At 45.0% G+C, this 19,798-nt stretch overlaps 1 protein-coding gene across 3 annotated transcripts in view; it reads left to right on the top strand.

Annotated features, from left to right (window-relative positions):
• Positions 1 to 4,687, top strand: part of ARHGAP19 (Rho GTPase activating protein 19) — a 46,896-nt gene extending 42,209 nt beyond the window's left edge. For 2 of the 3 annotated variants that reach the window (XM_010971118.3, XM_045507429.2), the window contains exon 12: positions 739 to 874. In XM_010971118.3, coding sequence (XP_010969420.1) covers positions 739 to 743 — 5 coding nt within the window. In that variant the 3' untranslated portion in view covers positions 744 to 874. Of the gene's footprint in view, positions 1 to 738 lie in introns of all 3 variants that reach the window. The other variant, XM_045507430.2, reaches the window with a different exon arrangement.
• The last annotated feature ends 15,111 nt before the right edge of the window (positions 4,688 to 19,798 follow it).

A 19,798-nucleotide genomic window follows, 5' to 3' on the forward strand; every position in this document is an offset into this window, starting at 1 on the left:
CTATACAGTAGGACCTTGTTGTTTATCTGTTATATATAGTAGTTTGTATCTGCTAATCCCAACCTCCTAATTTATCCATCCCCCACCTTTTGTAACTATAAGTTTGTTTTCTATATCTGTGAATCTCTTTCTGTTATGTACATAAGTTCATTTGTATCATATTTTAGATTCCACATATAAGTGATATATGATATTTTTCTTTCTCTGTCTGGCTAACTTCACTTAGTTGGCCCCCATCTTCTTCTTTTCCTCCCAGTAATGACAGTGCCTTGCATCTAGTAGGCATTTAGTAAACAATTCATAGGCAAAAGGTGTAGTGCTGGTGAGAACATGAGTTTTGCATTCAGTTAGGCTTGGGTTCAATTCCCAGCCTTATTTCTTAATAGCTAGGTATCTTAGGGCAAGTTCATTTGTGTAGGCTTTAGATTTTTCACTTGTAAAATGGCAGGAGCATTACCTTATGCATAGGTTTTTGTGAGGATAAATGAGACAATGTCTGGCATAAAATGTGCCCTTAGTGAAGGTAGCTGTCATTGCTATTAAGATGATTTAATGAACTGAGATTAGTGCAAGAGGACAAAGTGATGTTTACTTGGTAGAGAGTAAAAAATTCTCAATTATCCTCTTTGACCCATATTTTATAGAAAATATTAAGTATAGATTTCCCTAGCTTTTAGGTGGGATATTCACAAAAAGAAATATTTCTAAATGTGTTTAATGCTTCTTTTTCTCTTTCAGCGTAGGGTTCCTCTGAAGGATCCAGAGTTCTCCTGTTGTCCACCCAGTTTTCTCTGTCGCGGGCCAGGCGTCATCACCGCTCATAGAGAGGCCTGGACGTGCGGCTTGCTTGCTGCGCGTCGAACTGTGAATGCCGGCTAACCCTGTGACCTGACTGACACCTCTACCCGCTCAGTGGGTGATGTCTGCACACTCTGCCTGCTGAACCAGTGCTAGTGCTGCTCTTTCTCTCCCATTTAAACAAAATGTTATGGGGATACCACTAACCAGCCAAACCAGCTTACCCAGCACAGTAAATGAGTAGAACCAGGCAGACTCCAGTGCTTATTCCATGTATTTGTTTAGGCAGATTCTGTTTTTTTAAAAATTTGAAATTTGTGCTCAACTGCCAGTGATTTAAAAAAAAGAAGTACGGTCATTCCTAGTGGATTGATGTTATTTTTAACTGATATTTTGGACTTTTCTCTGTATTGATAGTGTTGGGGGATCTTTTGGTTATTGCTTCTTGTTTATTTGTTTTTTGTTTATTTTTTTAAAAGCCATTTTTTGGATAGATAATCTTAAATGGGCTCTAAGCCAAATGTCTTTACCCTCTTTTTCATGTTAAGTTTGGAGAAAGCTCTTTATCTTATGAGGCTATGTTCCTTAATACCTGTTTGTGTCCAAAGAATTTATAATTTTCCTGGAAAATTTTTATCATTTCTTGGGCCTGAGATTGTGGGGTATTTGGCCTATAGTGTTGAAAAAAGAGAATTTAGAAGGATACATTATTTTAACAAATAATATTAAACTGTGTCCCTTCTTCCCTCTCCTTGTCCTCTTTCCCTCCCCCTCTTGCCTTTTCCTCATGTCAAAATAGTTGTGTGGTTGCTGAACTCATTTCCTTCATTCAGTTTGCTCTTGCCTAAAACATCTCTGGTGCCAGTGTGATGCCAACACTTCACCAAATCACTGTGACTCAAGGAGCGTCATCAACAGCTTAATAGAGCTTTGCTGAAATTCCTGTATGTAGTGGAAGTTCTGTAGTGGGACTAGGATGGGGTTGGCTTTGTGTGCAAGATGATTCCTTTCGGGTGGGATTATATTGCATCCTTCTAAGGAATCAGGTTTGCAAGCTGGACTGTCTCCTGAGAGCAAGCTGGAATCAGAGAAGGAAGTGAGCATCAGTCACTGCAGGGCTGAGAGATTTAAAGGAGAGAACATTCTCATTTGGAAGCAGTTGTGGCTTATCACAACGTTCAAGGGGGGTTGCTGCACGCCCTTCTCCCTGTCACAGTGGGCACAGGGAGTAATTTGGGGATGGCCTGGAGCTTTGACTGGGTTGGGGATGTTCACATGTGTTTGAGGTGAGCAATGTCATGGCTTTGATCTAGTGTGAGAACTCACTGCCCAGAGAGAGCAGGGCAGGTGAGAATGTTCGGTTTGTGCCTGCTCTGTTAGGTGTGTAACCGTTCTCACACCCTGTGTGCCAGGGTTGAGTCAGGCCTCAGTGGGGAGACAGTTGCCCAGCAAACTATGACTGGCTGACCTATTTTTAAACTGTTGAAGTGCTGTGTTATTGCTGAAATAAAAGATGATGCTGGGGAGCACAGTTTGGTTTTGTGTCCGGGTGTCAGTCCTCTCTTCCACACTTTCTGTTTTTTTCTGCTGCAGTAACAGCAGTAGAGAAGACTGTAAAATCTGGCCATCCGACGTGATAGATCGTGAACAGTAGATGGTTAGGAGTGTAAAAGTGCTTAGAAGACCCTTTCTCTGGAGCAGTTTTATATCATTCTTCTAAATAGTTATTAGCAGGTTCATTTGTGTAGGTTTCTGTTTGACTTTTTTTCTTATAAAATTCCTTGCACCACCTGTCAGTGAGTTCAAACAGAAACCCCTTTTAGTATGATCAGGCCAGGGTAGTGTTCTCCCCTTAACTCTATTACTTCCTTTCTTTCTTTGTCTAAGTGTCTCATCCCAGAGTGGTGTGGTCTGCTAACATGGTCTGGCATAAGTAGAACAGAGCAGTGACCAGATACCTCCTAGTCATGGAGTTCATTCTGTGGTTGTTTGAGGAAGGTAGCTGAGATTTGGGAGCTGTTCTTTGGCTGAATGCAGTTGGTAATCCAGGCGAGTGTTCCGGGGCTAGGGTGTAAAAGATGTTTGTCACATGCATGTGCTTTTATATAGCTCGCCCCTTTGGGCAGTTTATGTGTGTATTTGGGGATGTGTGTTTCATTTATTTATTAAATATGCTTTCGCTTGCTGTAAGGGTATGATAGGTCAGTTTTTTTTTTAACAGAAGCTGTGATCCAGTTGGAATCCAAATTTGAGAAATAAATAGCATAACCTTCTGCCTTATAATATGCAATTGTTCTAATCCTGTGGAATCTTATGGGGAACGCAAAGACAAAAACCCTTTTGACATTTGCCACAGGAGGCTTACTGTCATCCTTCTGACTTAGTGGGCAGGTATTATTGAGCCAGTATTTAAAAATTTTTTTAATCTGTTTTGTTATGTTTATTTTTTATGTTGGAACAGTCTCTTTGGAAATGCCTCTTATGACTTTTAAAATCGTATTTCTTTCTGGGGTCAGTTACAGTGGGTTTTGATGTGATGTCAGTATGGGGCAGTGTGTTTGTGCCAGAGGGCTCAAGCATAAAAACACAGACCACCTCCTTGATTCAGATCTGCACTGGGTGAGCTACACTGGTTCAATCAGTGAAAATCTTGGGCAGTAGAGTTTTGAACCTTTTACAATGATGGACTGTTGCACTGGGACCAATGAATCTAGTTTGAAAAACTCCACTGCAGTAGTGAAAGAGGATTAGGAGATACTGATTGTACCTGAGTGCCAAAACATATTGAAGGAGCTGGAACATGATGCATCAGAGCTGAAACTGCATTTGATCCTCCACATGCTCATTACCCTGCATGTCCTTCCAGAGTCAGTCAGGAATGACAAGGGGGTACCCTTGGGAAGTGTAGTGCAGGGTTAACTGCCATGACCATTGGGTGTTCCAGGGGTGGCTGTTTTGTTGGCCTGTAAGGAAGCCGGTCAGTCCCAGAGTGTCAGAGCAGAGCCATTCTCTCCTCTGGAACAGCAGCGTTTCTGTTCAGCTTTCCCCACAGGAACCGATGTTCGGATACGGTTTAAAACACTGCCTTCTAGGAGAACCTGTGGTCACTGGGACTGTGCCCCACAGTGACTAGCTGTGTGGCCATGCATAACTGGGGAAATCTTCTTTGGGGACGGGCTCCTCTAGACTTTATCTGCTTCCTCGCTTCATACAGGGCCTCACACAGATGCTTGAAGCTGACAGTTCTCATTCTGAAGTCTTTCTAAATAGAACTTTCCCAGGAGAGAGCCTCATCGCTGCCCTCCTCCATCTTGAAGCCTTGGTACTGAAGACAGGACCTTGATCCAAACCAGCAATTGGCAGGATTGCCCTAGAATTTGGGGAAAATTTAGGTTTCTGAGATGCACAAGCCTTTCAGACCAGTGATAACGAATCCAATCTAAAACTCACTATAGAAAAGCTGGCTTTCCTAAACAGCCAATGCTGGGGTCTTTCCACAGGTGGAGAGTAGATGGAAGGGCTACTGAGGAGGTGGAGTGCTTAACAGCCTGAATACTTGGGTTACCATGGAAACTGGAGTGTGGGAGGCCACAGCAGGTGCTAAAGAGCCCTTGAGCACTCCCGCAGACATGTCTGGGGACCAGCAGAACCTGTTGGGAAAAACACTTCTGCCCCAGGGTCCTTTCTTCATAGCAAGGGTTGCCTTTGCACTGTTCCCCAGCTCGCTCAGCAAGAGAAACGAGGTTTCTTAACTGTTTCACCATTTTTAATTTTTTTGTTCTTATTTGACTATATCCTATATATATATATATGTAACTGTAAAGAAACATGCATCGTTTTTCTTTTCTATTCATGTAATATTCTGAAATTAAATTTCTTTTGTTCCATATCCATAGACTTTGGTCTCTTAATTCACATTTGACTGATGGATTATTTTAAAGAGAGGTTGCCTCTTTAAAACATTTTTTTCCAGTTTTACTGAGACATTATGATAGAGGTTGCCTCTTGTTCTGAGGATAATGAAACCTAAGAAAAGCGAATCTTTGGCTTGTTTTCCAGCTGGGTACGTGGGTTCAGGGGGAGTAGGGCTTTTGGCTGATACAAAGTGGATTGGAACCTCTGGGAATTTTGAGCTTTCTAATTTCCCTTGGCTGAGTCTAGGATGCTTTGCACAGATTTCAGTTTCTTACATGATCTTTATTTCTTCGTTTAAAAATAAGTAGTGATAGTTATAGTCACAGTAAAAACCAAGTGACATTTTCACCAGGCCAGCAAGTTGTAGTGTTTACACAACTCTGGTTGACCAGTGTTTCTGCCACTTATGTTTATAAGTGCTTGGGCATGCTTGGGCATGTCCCTCATGTGTAAGGTGGGGACAATGGTATCATCTCTCAGATGGAAGGGCTTAGCACAAAAGGTTTGATCTGGAGTCTGTGATTGTGCTTCAGGAATCTTTTGCCCCTGTAATTCTATGTAAAATTTTGTGTGCGTTTGAATTTTTCTAAGGGGGAGATTTCAGGGTTTCCACAAGAATCCCAGAGGAGTCCTTGACCACTGAATACTGAGAACTGCTAGCCTTCCACAATGCCTGGCAGATAGCAAGTATTCATTAAATGTTAATTCTCTCTCTGCCAAGGATGCACTTTATAATCAGCAGCTTATCGATGCTGACATAGTTATTTTTGATAATAAAGGAGTTATTTACAACCAGAATAGAAATAAAAACTCTGCTGCTGTCTTTGCTCTGTCACCTGCCCATGCGCTCCTCTCGTGCTGTGTTAGCTCCCTAGGTGCTGCTCACAACTGTTCCTCTTTTCATCCCCAAGGACCATCTCGTATTATTTACTGTAGAAAAAGGAGCCAGGTCTGTTCTTGAAAGTGAACTATGGCGGGGCTCTTACAGATAGTACATGGGAAGCTGAGTATTGTGAAAGAAAAAGGGTGGAGGAACAGGAGTTATCTTAAAAAATAGAATCAAAATGCCTCGTACAGTGCTGAGCACAAAATCATTAATTGCTGAATCACAGAAAGGAATGGAGAAGGAGACACGCATTAGACAGCAGGAAGGGGAGATGGGAAAAGAGAAAACTGGGAAGAGTCTTCCTTAGTCTCCCCACTCCCAGGCCAGTTCACGGCCTTGGCCCCTGTGGCAGGCTGCCCACTTTTGCTGCCACCTAAATTCCTGGATTAGAAGCATACAGGAACAGGAATGGTGAAGAAGCCTGGACTGAACCCCAGGCTAGAAGGTTTTTGTGGGACCATCCTGCTTGCTGAGATGCTTCATGTAAGTCCCAGTCTCTTCATTTCCCCGTAAAAAGCAAAAACAACAAAAATTGGGATTGAGCAATGGCTAATCCTTGGTTCAGGTTAATCATTAATATCTTATCCTTTATTGGTAGCGTCCAGTGCCCAGATACTGAGAGTCTTCCACCTAGGAACCAGCATGGAGGTTAGCAGGAGGGGTCCTTGGTGTCATTGCTAGCTTTCCCTTTTTGTTCCCATAAATCAGTCTTGAAATTTTCAGTGCTTGGTACCGAGAAGTGCTTAATTCAGTTGAACCAAACCTGTGGGCCATGGAGAAGAGAAATAGACTGTCTAAAAATTGTGAGCACAGAAGCCATTCCTCCACACCAATGTACAGACGTGGGGGATGTTTTTAAGAGCTCCTCCTGCCCACATACTTTCCAGTTTTCCAATGTTGGAAGAGAAATACGGAAGGGGCTGTAAGTACTTCAAGTCTGTGAATGAAAAATTAATGCCACAATTTATTGGGTGCTCATGTACCACGCTTTGTGCTAGCCAGATAATTCCTTGTCTCATTAAAGTCATACATCTTGGGGAAGTACTGTTATCTCCAATTTTCTAGTAAAAGACTCATGTGAAGAGTTTAATATATCTATTCTCAGCTAAAAAGTGGTAGAGTCAAGGTTAACATCCAGGGCTGCCTGATTTTAGGAACTGTGGTCTTATAAAAGGGTTACCTAAGACCCTGACAATGTCTACAGGAGCCAGGAAGGAAATGTCAAGTCATGAAAACAACAACCACTTCAGGAGATTTAAAACCACCATGGGAGCCAAGCGCAAGTTCTCCGCAGCCTGGGTCTGGCCCCCACGCCCCGCGTGGCCTCTCCTGCACGATGCTCTGCTGCTCCTGGCTGGGCCCCAGGTCTGCCCGGGATGAATGGCTGGCTCCGGGATGACAGCAGCTGTGTGTCTGGTGGAGTGGCATTCAGACACAGGAGGGTGGGTGACACTGAAACACAGCTCCACCCACTCACCTGACTGCTGGGCACTGCCTGGGGAGAGTCTGTCTTCATTTCTTTGCTGTCCCATTTGCACTGTTCAATACGGTAGCCTCTGGCCACATGTGGATATTGAGCACTTGGTATGCGGCCAGTCGAAACTGAAATGTTCTCTAAGTGTGGAATATATCCCAGGATTCAGAGACTTGTAGGCAAAAGAATATTAAAATGTCTCAATCATTTTTTTATATTGATTACTTGTTGAAGTGGTATTTTGGATACATTGGGGTCATAAAATTGTATCATTAAAATTAATTTTACCTATTTCTTTTTACCTTTTTAATGTAGTTGCTAGAAAATACTAAGTTGCATAAATGACTTATGTTACACTGCTATTTTCCAGAGCCTCTGGGGCTCTAACCCTAGTTGTCCTTTCTCCCCTAGAAACTATTCCTCAACTCCATTGGCACCTGTGGCCACATGTCCTCTTTTCCTTTAGTCCTGAGACCACCCTGGAGAGGAGAGAGGAGAGAGAAGGGCAGAGGAAAAGCAGTGACAGGTTTATCCTTTGGCTTCTCTGGGACTGGCTCCTGCCGTCCAAGGCTGGCCATGGGACTCCTCAGCGTGGTCTGGCTCATTGGTGTGTACCTGTGGGCTGCAGCCCAGAGGGGCGCAGGGGTTCCTGCAAGGGGACTTTAAGTCAGGGTGTGTGTCTGTCTCTCCCAGAGTGGGCCCTGCCCTTTAGTGTTTTTCTGTGTTGTGATCCATCGATATTTTTTAAGTTAGTGAATTCACAACAGGTAATGTGTATGTTTGTTCTGCATTTTCCATATGGATAAAAATGTAGCTTTGAAGTATGGAAACCAAAATTTGTGGGTGTTAATAAGGCTCTTCTGATTCTCAAGTGCAGGGAACTACTGATACAGTTCTCTAAAAGCAGACAGAAGGAGAAGTTGTTCAGAGATGAAGAGAACACTAAACTTGTAATCTCCCTCTGCCATGACCCACTGTCCCCCATTAGTCGTTCTGTTCAGGTTAGAGGCCCAGGGCCAGGGCCTTCTGCCTCTCCCTGATGAAAAGCCCCTGGGGTTTAGTGGAAACCTAATGCCCCAGTAATCCAGGCTTTATTAAGTACTTGAATGTAACTGAAATCGACCATTCATAAGAGGTCTTGTACTGCAGACTCTTGAACACTTGCTGTGTGAATTGTGTTGGATGAACCAGGAAGAGGAGGAGGACGGAGAGGAGAGGCATGGCTCTCTTCCTAGTCTCTGCTTCCCTCTCCCAAGCCTCCTCTTTCCAGAGGAGTCTAGAAACCATCTGGTTTGGAGGAAAAGGGGATATATTTAGTCTGAAGCAGAGACAGACATAGAATCAGAGCCAGTCAGAGCTGTTGGAACTTAGTGGTAATGGTGCCCTCTCAGTGTCCTTGTGAGGAGGAGATGGGGGTCAGAGGACGACATCACGGATCCCCACCATCGCTTCAGCCATGGAGCTCCCTGCCTATGGCTTAGAGTAAGATTTTGTTTAAACAGAGCCTGAAAATCATCAAACTAGTTTTACAGCAGAAACAGAAATTTGGGAAGACAGCAGCTTGGGGCTGAGATGATCCATCCAGTGAGTAGTACTGAGAGGTAGTGCAGGGACTTGACTCCATCTCTCTTTTAAAATCAGCTCTACTAAGCGTACTGTTTGACAAGTTCTGACAGATGTGTACACCCCTATAACCAACACCCCAGTTAAGGCTTGCGATACCCCCTCCCTCCAGAAAGTCCTCTCGTGCCACTTTGCAGTCTCCCCCGTGCCTGCCCCAGGCTACCCTCTCATGTCTATCACAGGAGACGACTTGAGTCACTAATCCCGTCTCCCAGGTTGCAGTGTGTGTGTAGGCTATGCCTCCTTTCACTCCCTGCCTGACCTTGTCTGTTTCCAGGTGGCGGAGGGAGGACTCTTGTTTCTGTTTCTGGGACCCATGGCAGCAAATGAGAAGAGTGATTCTGGCTTTTGGAGACCTGACTTCCCTGCAGGCAGGGGCTCTTCTTCATATTCTGTTTCCACAATGCCTAGTGTAGTGCCTGGCATAGAGGAGGCTCTTAGTAAAGGTGCTGAACTGAGTCTGACCCATCCAGCAACAGAAGGAGCATCTGTCAGAGAACCTGTTTGGTTCCTTCCTGTGCTGAGAGTGGTGGTTCCTCTCACTGATCGACACAGGAGAATTTTCTGGCCTGAGTGATAGGCACAAGGGCAGGAGCTACGTCCAATCATCTTGGTTCTGTCCCCGCGACACAGTGCAGTGGGAGAGACGGTGGATTGTAATATGACATGGGAGGTGACAAGGTAGAGCCGAATGCTGTCAAAGCAGAGAGGAGGGGCACAGAGTTCAACTGAGAGATTTGTGGAAGCTTTTCTGGAAGGCACATGACAGCGCATGTTGCCTGTGACATAACTACTCTGAGTGGGAGGATGGAATATACATGGCCCCTGAAGTTGTTGGCATCATAAGACTCTGTAAGTAAGAGGCTTGTTGAATGGCCATAAGTGCCCACAGGTATCCGCACACATTTGTGGTTTGGGTCAGAAAATGGCCTGATTTTCTCCAACAATGTTTTTGCTTCCTGGGAACAGCAGTGGAAATGAGTGGATGGTTGGGGTGGAATATCTTGTGCCCTGCAGTCATGAAGAAACGCAGAGGGGCAAGGAAATGTCTAATGTCAGTGAGAGCCATGGAAAATACCAAGTGTTGCAACACAGAACACAAATGGAATTCATATATGACTAATGAGAGTGCCATATTGGTCCAACTACTTCGGGAAAAACTGGCAGCATCTGCTGAAGCCTAACCTATAACCCAGCTATTCCACGGACATGTCTATATCCAACAGAAATATGCTCACCAAGAGACTTGTACTGGAACTACCCAAATGCCCAGCACTAGTACAGTGGATCGATGCATGGTGGATATGGCGGGCAGAACAAGGCCACCGCCTGGGTGTTCACATCCTGTGACTATGTCATCTTACATAGCAAGCTGGAAAGGTAAGGAAACAGATTCTTCCCTCGAGCCTCCAGAAGGAATGTGGCCCTGCTGACACCTTGATTTTAGCCCAATGAGACCCGTTTCTGACCTCTGACAACCAGAGCTGTAAGATATTAAGCCACTAAATTCATAGTAATTTGTCACAGCAGAAATAGAAAACTAATACAGTGGAATCTTCATACAGTGAATACTACACAGCCATGAGAACAAATGATCTACAATTATTTGTAACAATATGGCTGAAAACCAGACATAAAATACATAGCGTATGATTTCGTTTACAAAAATGGGCAAGACGAATCTAGGCTATTAGAAAACAGGGGAGTGCTTACTCTTGGGGTGGGGGTGGACAGTGGGCAGTAGGAAGTCCTGAGGTGCTGGTTACAGAAGTGTGCTCAATTTGTGAAAATTCATTGAACTGTACACTTATGTGTACTTTTCTCAATGTGTATTATGCCCCAATAGAAAGTGTGTATATGTGTCTGTGTGTGTGTGTCTCTCTCTGTGTCTGTGTCTCTCTGTGTCTGTGTCTAATACAGATCAGCCTGGACTAGATTTTGAGAGGCATGAAGGAGATTATTTTTAACTAGGACTAATGATTTAAGGGTTTAGTTCTTGGAGAGAAGGAGAAAAGACTGGGGCGAAGGGGCCAGTACTTCCTGGAGGTACTGCTTGGAGCAGAGTGTGTGATGAGGGGGTCTGGGGTGCTGTGGAGCAGATGTGGACGTCTTGGCCCAGAGTTCAGTCATCCCATATGCATTATTGGGCTGATGACATTTTATGAGTCCTTAGGGATGTCAGAGTCACGGGTGGGTGGATGAAAGGGTGGTACTGAACGGTCCAGGAAGGTAGTACTGATGGAAGTGTGGAGTGAGATGAGAGTCAAAGGGGCAACTGAAGCTCTGGGGGATGGGCAGGTGGGCGGAGTGTGTTCTGGGAGAGGCCAGGCCACACTTAAGGCATTGTTTCCCTCAAATGACTTTTAGGTGGTGCTTTGGATGAACTCTTCAAACTTTAATAGTGTTTATGTCAATGTGTAGCAGAAAAATATAACTTGTATATTGTCTGAATTTATACATTCTTTAGGGCCGGGGCTTTGTAGAGCAGCGGCTTGGACTTCAGCAGCAGAACCACTTAGAGGCCGTGTTGCAGCATTGCTGAGTCTTTCCCCTGGAGCTTCTGATTCAGGTGGTCTGAGGCTGAGGAGTTTGCATTTCTGAGAAGTCCCCGGGTGATGCTGATGCTACTGGGCCAGGGACAACACTGAGAACTGCTGATGTAGAGGTGGCAGTGGGTGAGCAGTTTGTGCCCAGTCGTGGATGTGGAACACAGGGGCTGGAGGGGAAGGGCAGCTCACTGTGGGAAGGGGAGGGGCAGGTGTGCGGACCAGGAGACACCTAGGCAGAAGGCAGATTTGGCCTTGCCTGGCGGGGCGCAGAGTGAGCTGGTGCCTGGTGCTGGGTGCACAGTTGGCACAGAGGTGGGGGTGCCCAAGAGGGTCACAGCTGGAGCTGGTCTTCCACAATTAGGGAGCCTGATTACTCAGCTAAGGCATCTGCAACTTAGCAATAATGCGGGAAGAGGGAAGCAAATCAAGACTCTGATGGTGCCCAGGGGATGCCAACTCCTCTAGTTTTCCTGGCACTTTGATCAGCTCAGAGAGGAAGGAAACCAGCTTCTACGGAGCATCCACTGCTCTTCAGGAATTTTATATACTTTATCACATTTAATCATCAAAATCCCATGATAATTAATCCATCAATCCATTTTAAGGAGAATTAAACTAAGGCCCCGAGAAGTGGAGGGACATGCTCATTGCTGTCCAGAAAGACCTGGGATGCAATCAGCCCTGGGGCTGGCTTGTCTAAACCTCCCAGCTCCAGTATTATCATTTCAACATGCAATCAATACAAACCCAGTATTTAATCATTGTAAACAATTGAGATATTTTACATTACTCTTGTGCATTAAGTCTTCAAGATATAGTATACATTTTACACCTACAGTGCAACTCAATTCAGATAAGCCACATTTCAAGTGCTCAGTCGCCCCCACATCTCACTGCCCTATTCCACGGAGCTGCTTTTCAAGGATGAGAACGGACGGGTACATGTGCCTGTAATCACCATTTCTGCCACTAGATGGCGGAGGTGACCGTCTCCCAGTTGATTAGGCATTAGAGAGAGGATGGGTGGGCCCGCTCTTCAATCTTTGTCTTTAATTTATTTGTTTACATTTTAGCCAGCAGTAAGCTTAAAAGATTCCAAACCATTATAAACTAGCTGTAGAAATAAGCACAGGTATCTGGGTTCATGTGTATCTGGTGCCAACTGAATAACTAGGAGTTCTCCAAGTTAATATCCATGTAAAATATAATGTTAATTTAAGGGTAAGTGGTAAAAGCATGCTAATTGATAGCTTCTATGTATATTATTAAAACAATAGGAATGGTAGCAATTGTAGAACTTAAGCAAACAAAAGATTTTTTTTGGTGAGAAGTGTCTCTCATTGACATTCTTCAGAATTGCAGGTATATGGTAACAATAAAAAGCAGACCAAATATTAGTTGATTATTGAAAAAAATCCTCCACGGACAACTAACTGCCTTGTTGCCTGCACCCAAGGGTGCAGTCCAACCATGCCAACTTTGGTGCACAGTGGTACCTGCTATCCTGGGGCTTCCATTCAGCTTCAAAAATGGAGAAACAGAGCCTAGTGAGGCAACTTGCCTCCATTCCGCCACATGGCTGCTGATGGCTGACCTAACACTAGAAGTCAGGTGCTCTGGACTCCCCGTCCAGTGCTCTGTTTGCTGTGCCATTCTATTTGAGATGCGGTGGCAGTTGCAGCCATATCGTTTTTCATGTCCCTGTGTACAAGAACCTTGAGCTGGACACAGTGGCCAAGAGCCCAGCCCCTGAAGTGCCACTTAAAGGCTGAACCGTGAGGGCCTCAGAAAATTGTTGAGTGGATGAGGAAAAGAGGGAAAGAAGTGCCCTCCATACATTTTAGGAGTTTACCATTCCTGGAGGTGGGGGGACCAGTCAGTCAGCCATCTGAAGGCAGATTGATTACACTGGACGGCTTCCATCATGGCTGCACATGGATTTGGTCCTCACTGGAATAGACACTTATTCTGGGTATGGATTTGCCACCCCCTTCTGAAATACTTCTGCCAGCCCAACCGTTTGTGTGCTCCCAGCATACCTCATTCATTGTCCTGGTGTTCTTTCTATACAATATTGCTTCTGACCAGGGAACTCATTTCAAAGCCATGTTAAATACAGCAACAGATTTGTATTCATAAGAATTCACTAGTCCCACTGCACGCCCTATAACTTGGAAGCAGTTGTCCTGCTGGAACTATGGGATGGCCTACTGAAGAGCTGGTTATGTTACCAGCCGGCCTGAAAGTTGGGGTTCTGTCTTACAGATGCACTGTGTGCTTTGAATCTGTGACTGTTTCTCCCACAGTAATCAAGGGTTTGGAAATGGGAGGGACTCCTGTCACTATTATGTTAATAACTTGCCTGCAGAATTATTTCCCCCTGTCTTGTGTCACTTTGAGCTCTGCTGATTGGAAGGCCTGAGAGTTCTGACGGTGGAATGCTTCCATCAGGGGACACCACGATGATTCCATTGAACTGAGACTGCCCCTTGGCCACGTTGGGCTCCTTGTGCCTCTGAAACAAGGGGAAATTGGGTTGCTGCTACACAATGGGGCATAAGAACTACATCTGCTACGTTGGGGTACCTCTTAATACTTCTGTGTAGGTGGTAAAAGTTAATGGAAAACTAAAGCAATCAACAAAGGTGGGGCCACTGAGGATTCAGATCTTTCAGCAATGAAGGTTTGAGTCATTTCAGCAAGTAAAGGACCCTGACCAGCTGATTTGTTGGTGGAGGGTGAAGGGAACATGGAACGAATGAGTAAAGGAAGAAGGAGGTTATGGATATCAACTGTGGACTTGTGACCATCGCAGACTGGGGATTCTGTGTAGCAGCCATGCACATTTTTTCCCTTGCTTGCTATGTGTCTTAGTGTATTAACTAATTTCTTTTTCCCCCTCTTTTCTTCTTATTTTATGTATGGATATTGTTGTAAGTTAACTTTACAAATGTATTCAAGTGGGACTGGCACTGAATTTGAGGAGCAGTCAAAACCTTTCAAGGATGGATGTTGTGTCTGTTGGCCAGACATGGACACAGTGACTCTTGGGACTTTGTCCATCTCCCCATTTTGCGGAAGAGGCAAGAACAACCGGGTACCAAAGACAGTTGCATCTTGTGTTGTATTGGGTCGAATGGAAGTTCAAAGGTGCCTATAAGAGTGTATCAGGTTGCTGAGGTGTGCTGTTAAGTGCTTATACATCAGATTTTGAGGAGTTAGTTCAAAAAATAATGTTAAATATTTCATTAATATTTTTATTTTGGTTACATGTTGAAATTATAATATTTTTATTATGTTAAATAAGATGTATTACCACAATTAATTTCACCCATTTCTTTTTACTTTCTTATTATGCCTACCAGAAAAATTTAAATTACCTACATGACTCTGATTGGATTTCTGTTGGATGGTGCTGGTCTAGATAGTTTATTTGCCTAAGTTGGGTCAGGTGTGGTGGAACCTGCTCCTTGGCATCCGGAGTGGACTTCTACTTCATTTTCTCTTGGGGGAATTCCCTCTCCCCCACTATGTCAAGTCTGGGCTTTAAATCAAGCTGTTCTGCCTTCTTTTCCTGTGTCGAGGAGTGGGTGCCTGGCTCAAATTTGACTAACTAGATTCCCTCCCTCCAGGACTTGGAGCTTTGAATGGAGTATGGCAGGGATACCAGGGGGAGCAGAATGCATTCATCCCAGCAGTGGGCCTGACAAAAAGAACAGTAGTTCCTGCTTCCTGGATGCCTCCAGCAGTGCCCTGGTCCAGGCCTGGCTCTCCAACTTTTCTCTTCCTGATTCTGCAAGCTACCCTCTATCCTTTGAATTTATTTCTTTTCTTGCTTGAAAAAATTTAAATAATTTAAATTTTCATAAGTAGTAGATGCATATACACCAGATTCAAAAAGCATTAAAGTGTATTCAGAGCCACAAAATGGGAGAAAATATTTACAAATCATATATCTGGTAAGGGACTTACATCTAGAATGTGTAAAGAACTTTTACAACTCGACAACAACAAAATAACCCAATTTAAAAAATGGTCAAGGGATCTGAATAGACATTTCTTCAAAGAAGAGATACAAATGGCCAATAATCACCTGAAAAGATGTTCAGCATCCTTAGCCATCAGCAAAATGCAAATCAGAACCGTGACGAGATGTCACTTTATACCCCCTAGGACTTATAGCCAAAACAGATAACAACAAGTATCGGCAAGAGCATGGAGAAACTGAAAACCTCCAACATTGCTGGTAAGACTGTGAAATGCTGCAGTCACTCAGAAACAGCCTGGCAGTTTCCCAGAAAGTTAAACATAGAGTTGCCGTATGATCCAGCAATTCTAATCCCAGAGAATGTACCCAAGAGAATGAAAACATAGTCACACAAAAACTCGTACATGAATGTTCATAACAGCATTATTCATAATAGCCAAGGAGTGTAAACAACCCAAATGTGCATCATTTGATAAAATAAATGGGTATGTGCATACAGTGGAATGCTATTCAACTATACAAAGCAATGAAGTACTGAAGAAGCCAGACACCAAAGACCACATATTGTATGATTCAATTTACATGAAATGTCTGGGAAACGCAAATCTAGAGAATCTACAGGAAGTAGATTAGTGGTTTCCTAGGGCTGGGGGCGTGGGAGTTGGGGGAATTGGGGCTGCAGTGAGTGCTGATAGGTCTGGGGCGATGAAAATGTTCTAAATTTGATCGTGGTAATGGCTGTACAATTCTGCAAATGTACTAAATGCCATTGAATTGTACACTTTAAATAGGTGGATTGTATGGTATATGTAAATTGCATCTGAAACCTGATTTTAAAAAAAAGATATTCAGAGAAAAATCTTCTCCCTGCCTTTGCTCCCCCACTTCCCCATCCCCCTTCCCCAGCAGCATCCATTATTGTCAGTTTATTGTGCGTGCTTCTGGAGATTACACACACACACACATCCATACACACACACACAGAGTGTTTATATGGGTTGGTAGCACACCATACAAACTGCTCTGTGCTTGCTTTTCTAATTTTAATTCTATGAGCTGCTCACAATCCTTGGAAGTCATTGCTTTTCTCACTTAATTTTAAAAAATTATTTAAATTTTATATATTTAAATTACATAAATAATGTACATTTTGATTTAAGTTTTTAATATACGTTGGAGTCCATCTCATACTAGTACACAGAAATCATTCTTTTTAATGTCTGCACGATATTCCAGTGTGTGGCTGCATCCCCCGGGTGGCTGAATAATGGCCCCCTGGAAGAGATCCACGCCCAAATCCCTGGAACCTGTGAATGTCACCTTGAGGGCAAGACAGGACTTTGCAGGTGTGATTAAATTACCATGGGGAGATTGTTCTGGATCCTCTGTGTGGGCCCTAACTGCAATCTCGGGTCCTTAGTAGGCCAGGAAAGGATTCTCTCTTAGACCCTCTGGAGGGATCACAACCCTGCCAATGTGTTGATTTCAGGCCAGTGATACAGTTTCAGACTTCTGGCCACCAGAACTGTGAGAGGATAAATTTCTGTCGAGGTAAGCCATCCAGTTTGTAGTTTTTGTTGCAGCAGGCACAGGAAACGGATCTCCATACTGATGGATATTTAGATTATTATCTTGCTTTGCAAATGGTGCTATAGTAAGTTTCCTTGAACATGTGTCATTTCACATAGGAGTGAGTAAATCTATCAGGTAAATTGTGGAAGTGGAATTGCAGGATCAAAGAAATATGGTGTTCTATGTTCTCTGCTCATGTCCAAAGAGCATTAATTCACTTTGGATCCATGGGACAACTTCCCCTACTTTGACTTTCCCAGGTGTCATTCAAGACTCAGCTCTAAAGGTACGTCCCCCAAGAAGCCTTCCTCTCGCAGACAGAGCTCTTTGCTCCATGAGCTGAATTCCCACAGCAACACCTTGAATGCATCTCTCTGTCTGATCACCCTGAACTGTGTTTATGTGACTGCCTCTCTTGGAGATGGTGAGCTCTTCCCGCACAGAACTGGGTCTAATTCACCTTTGCATCTCCCAGGCTTGGCGTGATGCCTGGAACATAGCAGGGCTCAGTAAATGGGCGGAGGGCACGGAAGAAGCAAAGTGGCCTCTATTGAGGGCTGAGGATGGAAGGCTGTACTAGGAGGTCCAACCTGACTGGGTAAAGGCCAGGGCTCAGGTAGCTCAGGGAACTAGGCAGAGAACTGTGGAGGCTGCCATCTTACTACAGAAGATGGAACCACTCTCTGAACCTGGAAACCCACCTGTGTGGGTTGTAGATTTTGTATATTTGTGTGAACGTGAGGCCAACGATTCACTGTGGGGTAGGAGAGCAGACCTGAGAACGGTGAAGACAGGTAGTCCCCAGGTTTCAGCTCAAACGGGAAGCCCTTGTAGGCCTAACAGCGGAGGTGTTGGCCTGCAGACCTGCCCGTGGAAGGGAGGACCTGATGACCCTTCCTTCTCTGTTTCCAGTGGTTTGCTTCTGGAATCTCTCACCTCTAAGGAAGCCCTTTCTCAGTCTGCGCCTTTGGCTCACAGCCACATGGCAAATGTGGGAGATGAAGCATGTGCCCTGGGAAGTCAGCAGGGGCTCTTGGGGCTCCCCACCTCCTGTCTCTGAACCCCTGGTTGCTGGCCACACATGAGTGTCAGCTGTGTGTGTACAAGAGGTTTGCACAGACTTGTTAGTGTAGCTGCCTCCTTTCATTAAATGAACCTAGAATTTAAGGTTTAGCTCTTAGGTTTTAGGATGAGCCACCTGTGGAAATCCATTTCTTCCAACACCCAGTGCTGGTAAAGGTGGGGGGATGATTTTTTCTGAATGGTAGTTTGTCGATAAGTATCAAGACTTAAAAATTTCCCTTTATATTGTCACTAATTGTTTTTAGGTGTGATATGTGGATATGATGAAAAAAAGAGTCCTTATTTTTGTAAAGATTCATACTGGAATATTTACAGGTGAAAAATACGGCATCTGGGACTTGCTTCAATATGATCCGGGGGGGTGAGGGGCGTGGGTGGGGTGTAGCTGAAGCCAGCTTGGCCCTTAGTTGATTGTTGTTGAGGCTGTTGGATGAGGGGTTCAGGGCAGTTCATTATACTGTTAGCTCTGCATTTATACATTTAAAAGTTTTTTCCATAATGCAAAATTTAAAAATACAGTCTCTTTTGACCCAGCATTTCTGTGTGGTGACACCAGTCCAGCCCATAGCATATCTCACCAGGCTTTTCTGTTTTCATTCTTGCCCCTCCTGGTCCAGAGGGCTCCTGACTTGTTTGAGTTCCTCAAAGCCCTCAGGGCTCCCCTGAGCCCTCCGGGTCGAGGACAGTCTACTGACTTGACCGACTGGCTGTAACCACTTCCTTCTCCAGTCCATCTCAGCACTCTCGGCCAACCTGCCACCCGGGCTGATCCCAGAGCCTTCAGGTGCCCTCCGGCCTCAGGGCCTTTGTCTGGAAGCTCTCCCCCCTCCCCCAAGCTCTTGTGGCACCTACTCTTTATCCAATGTCGGGATGAGCATCACCTCAGGGACGCCTTCTCGGACTCCCAGCAGCATCACACGTCTCTGTTAATCCCTCAGTGTCCTACATGGTTCCTTCATAGCGCTCACTACTCTGGGTGATTATGATAAACTCTGGTGATTCTTTGTTTTTCATTGATGTCTGCTTCCCTCACCGGACAATGAACTCCTCAGGGAGTGGCTGTGTGGCTCACCATTGCACCAGAACCAAGCACAGGGACCGGCACATAGTAGGCAGTCACTATTCAATGAATAAATTAATGCATGAGGAGGACACGTATTGGAAAAGACTTGGATGAAAAAAATGTATGATATTCTGGGCGAACCCTGCAGGGTATACTTGACTTGCTGAGAATGCCCAGTTGGAAACATAAGGCAGGGGCTGGAGCACAGGGGACCTGTTGGCCACATTAAAGGGACTGGTTTGGATTGTCCAGATCCAGGCACCATCAAAGGTGGCAAATGGAGGAGTGATGTGTGCTCCAGGCAGCCCCTTTGGCCATCCCCTGGTGAGAAGGGAGAGCTGGGGGACTCGCAGACCAGATGGGCTGGCACCGGGGTCTTGATTAGGGTCACGACTCCTTGATCTGAGATCGGGGAGGTGGTGATGGAGGTGCTGGAAAGGAGTCAGCGTTTACAGCAATTAATCCAACCCAGCGGCGCTTGGCCTTTCTTCCCTGAAGAAACAGCACGTCTGCACAAGAGAGATGGGAAGGGAGCCCCAGAGGGGCCTGGTGGGGACACAGTGTGTTCCACAGACACATCTTGGATCACAAAGAGTTTTGCAAATGGTCCCTCCAGAGGCGATCACCAGGAAACAATGATACAGCCCAGCGGCCTGGGGCCGGGCAGGGCCCTCGTCCCCTCTGGCCGAGAGCTGTGGCGATCACAGAGACTGGCGCTGCTGAGTGGAAAGTTGGCTTGTTATGCAGAAAATCTCCCTCCAGCACTCCAACTAGGGCTTGACTCAGGGCCAGGGGAAGCAGCTTGGGAGACCTTGGAGCCCAAGAAGCCACTTGGGCCTCTGCAGGC

This window comes from Camelus bactrianus, chromosome 11 (assembly GCF_048773025.1).
Source record: "Camelus bactrianus isolate YW-2024 breed Bactrian camel chromosome 11, ASM4877302v1, whole genome shotgun sequence".
NCBI classification, from domain to species: domain Eukaryota; kingdom Metazoa; phylum Chordata; class Mammalia; order Artiodactyla; family Camelidae; genus Camelus; species Camelus bactrianus.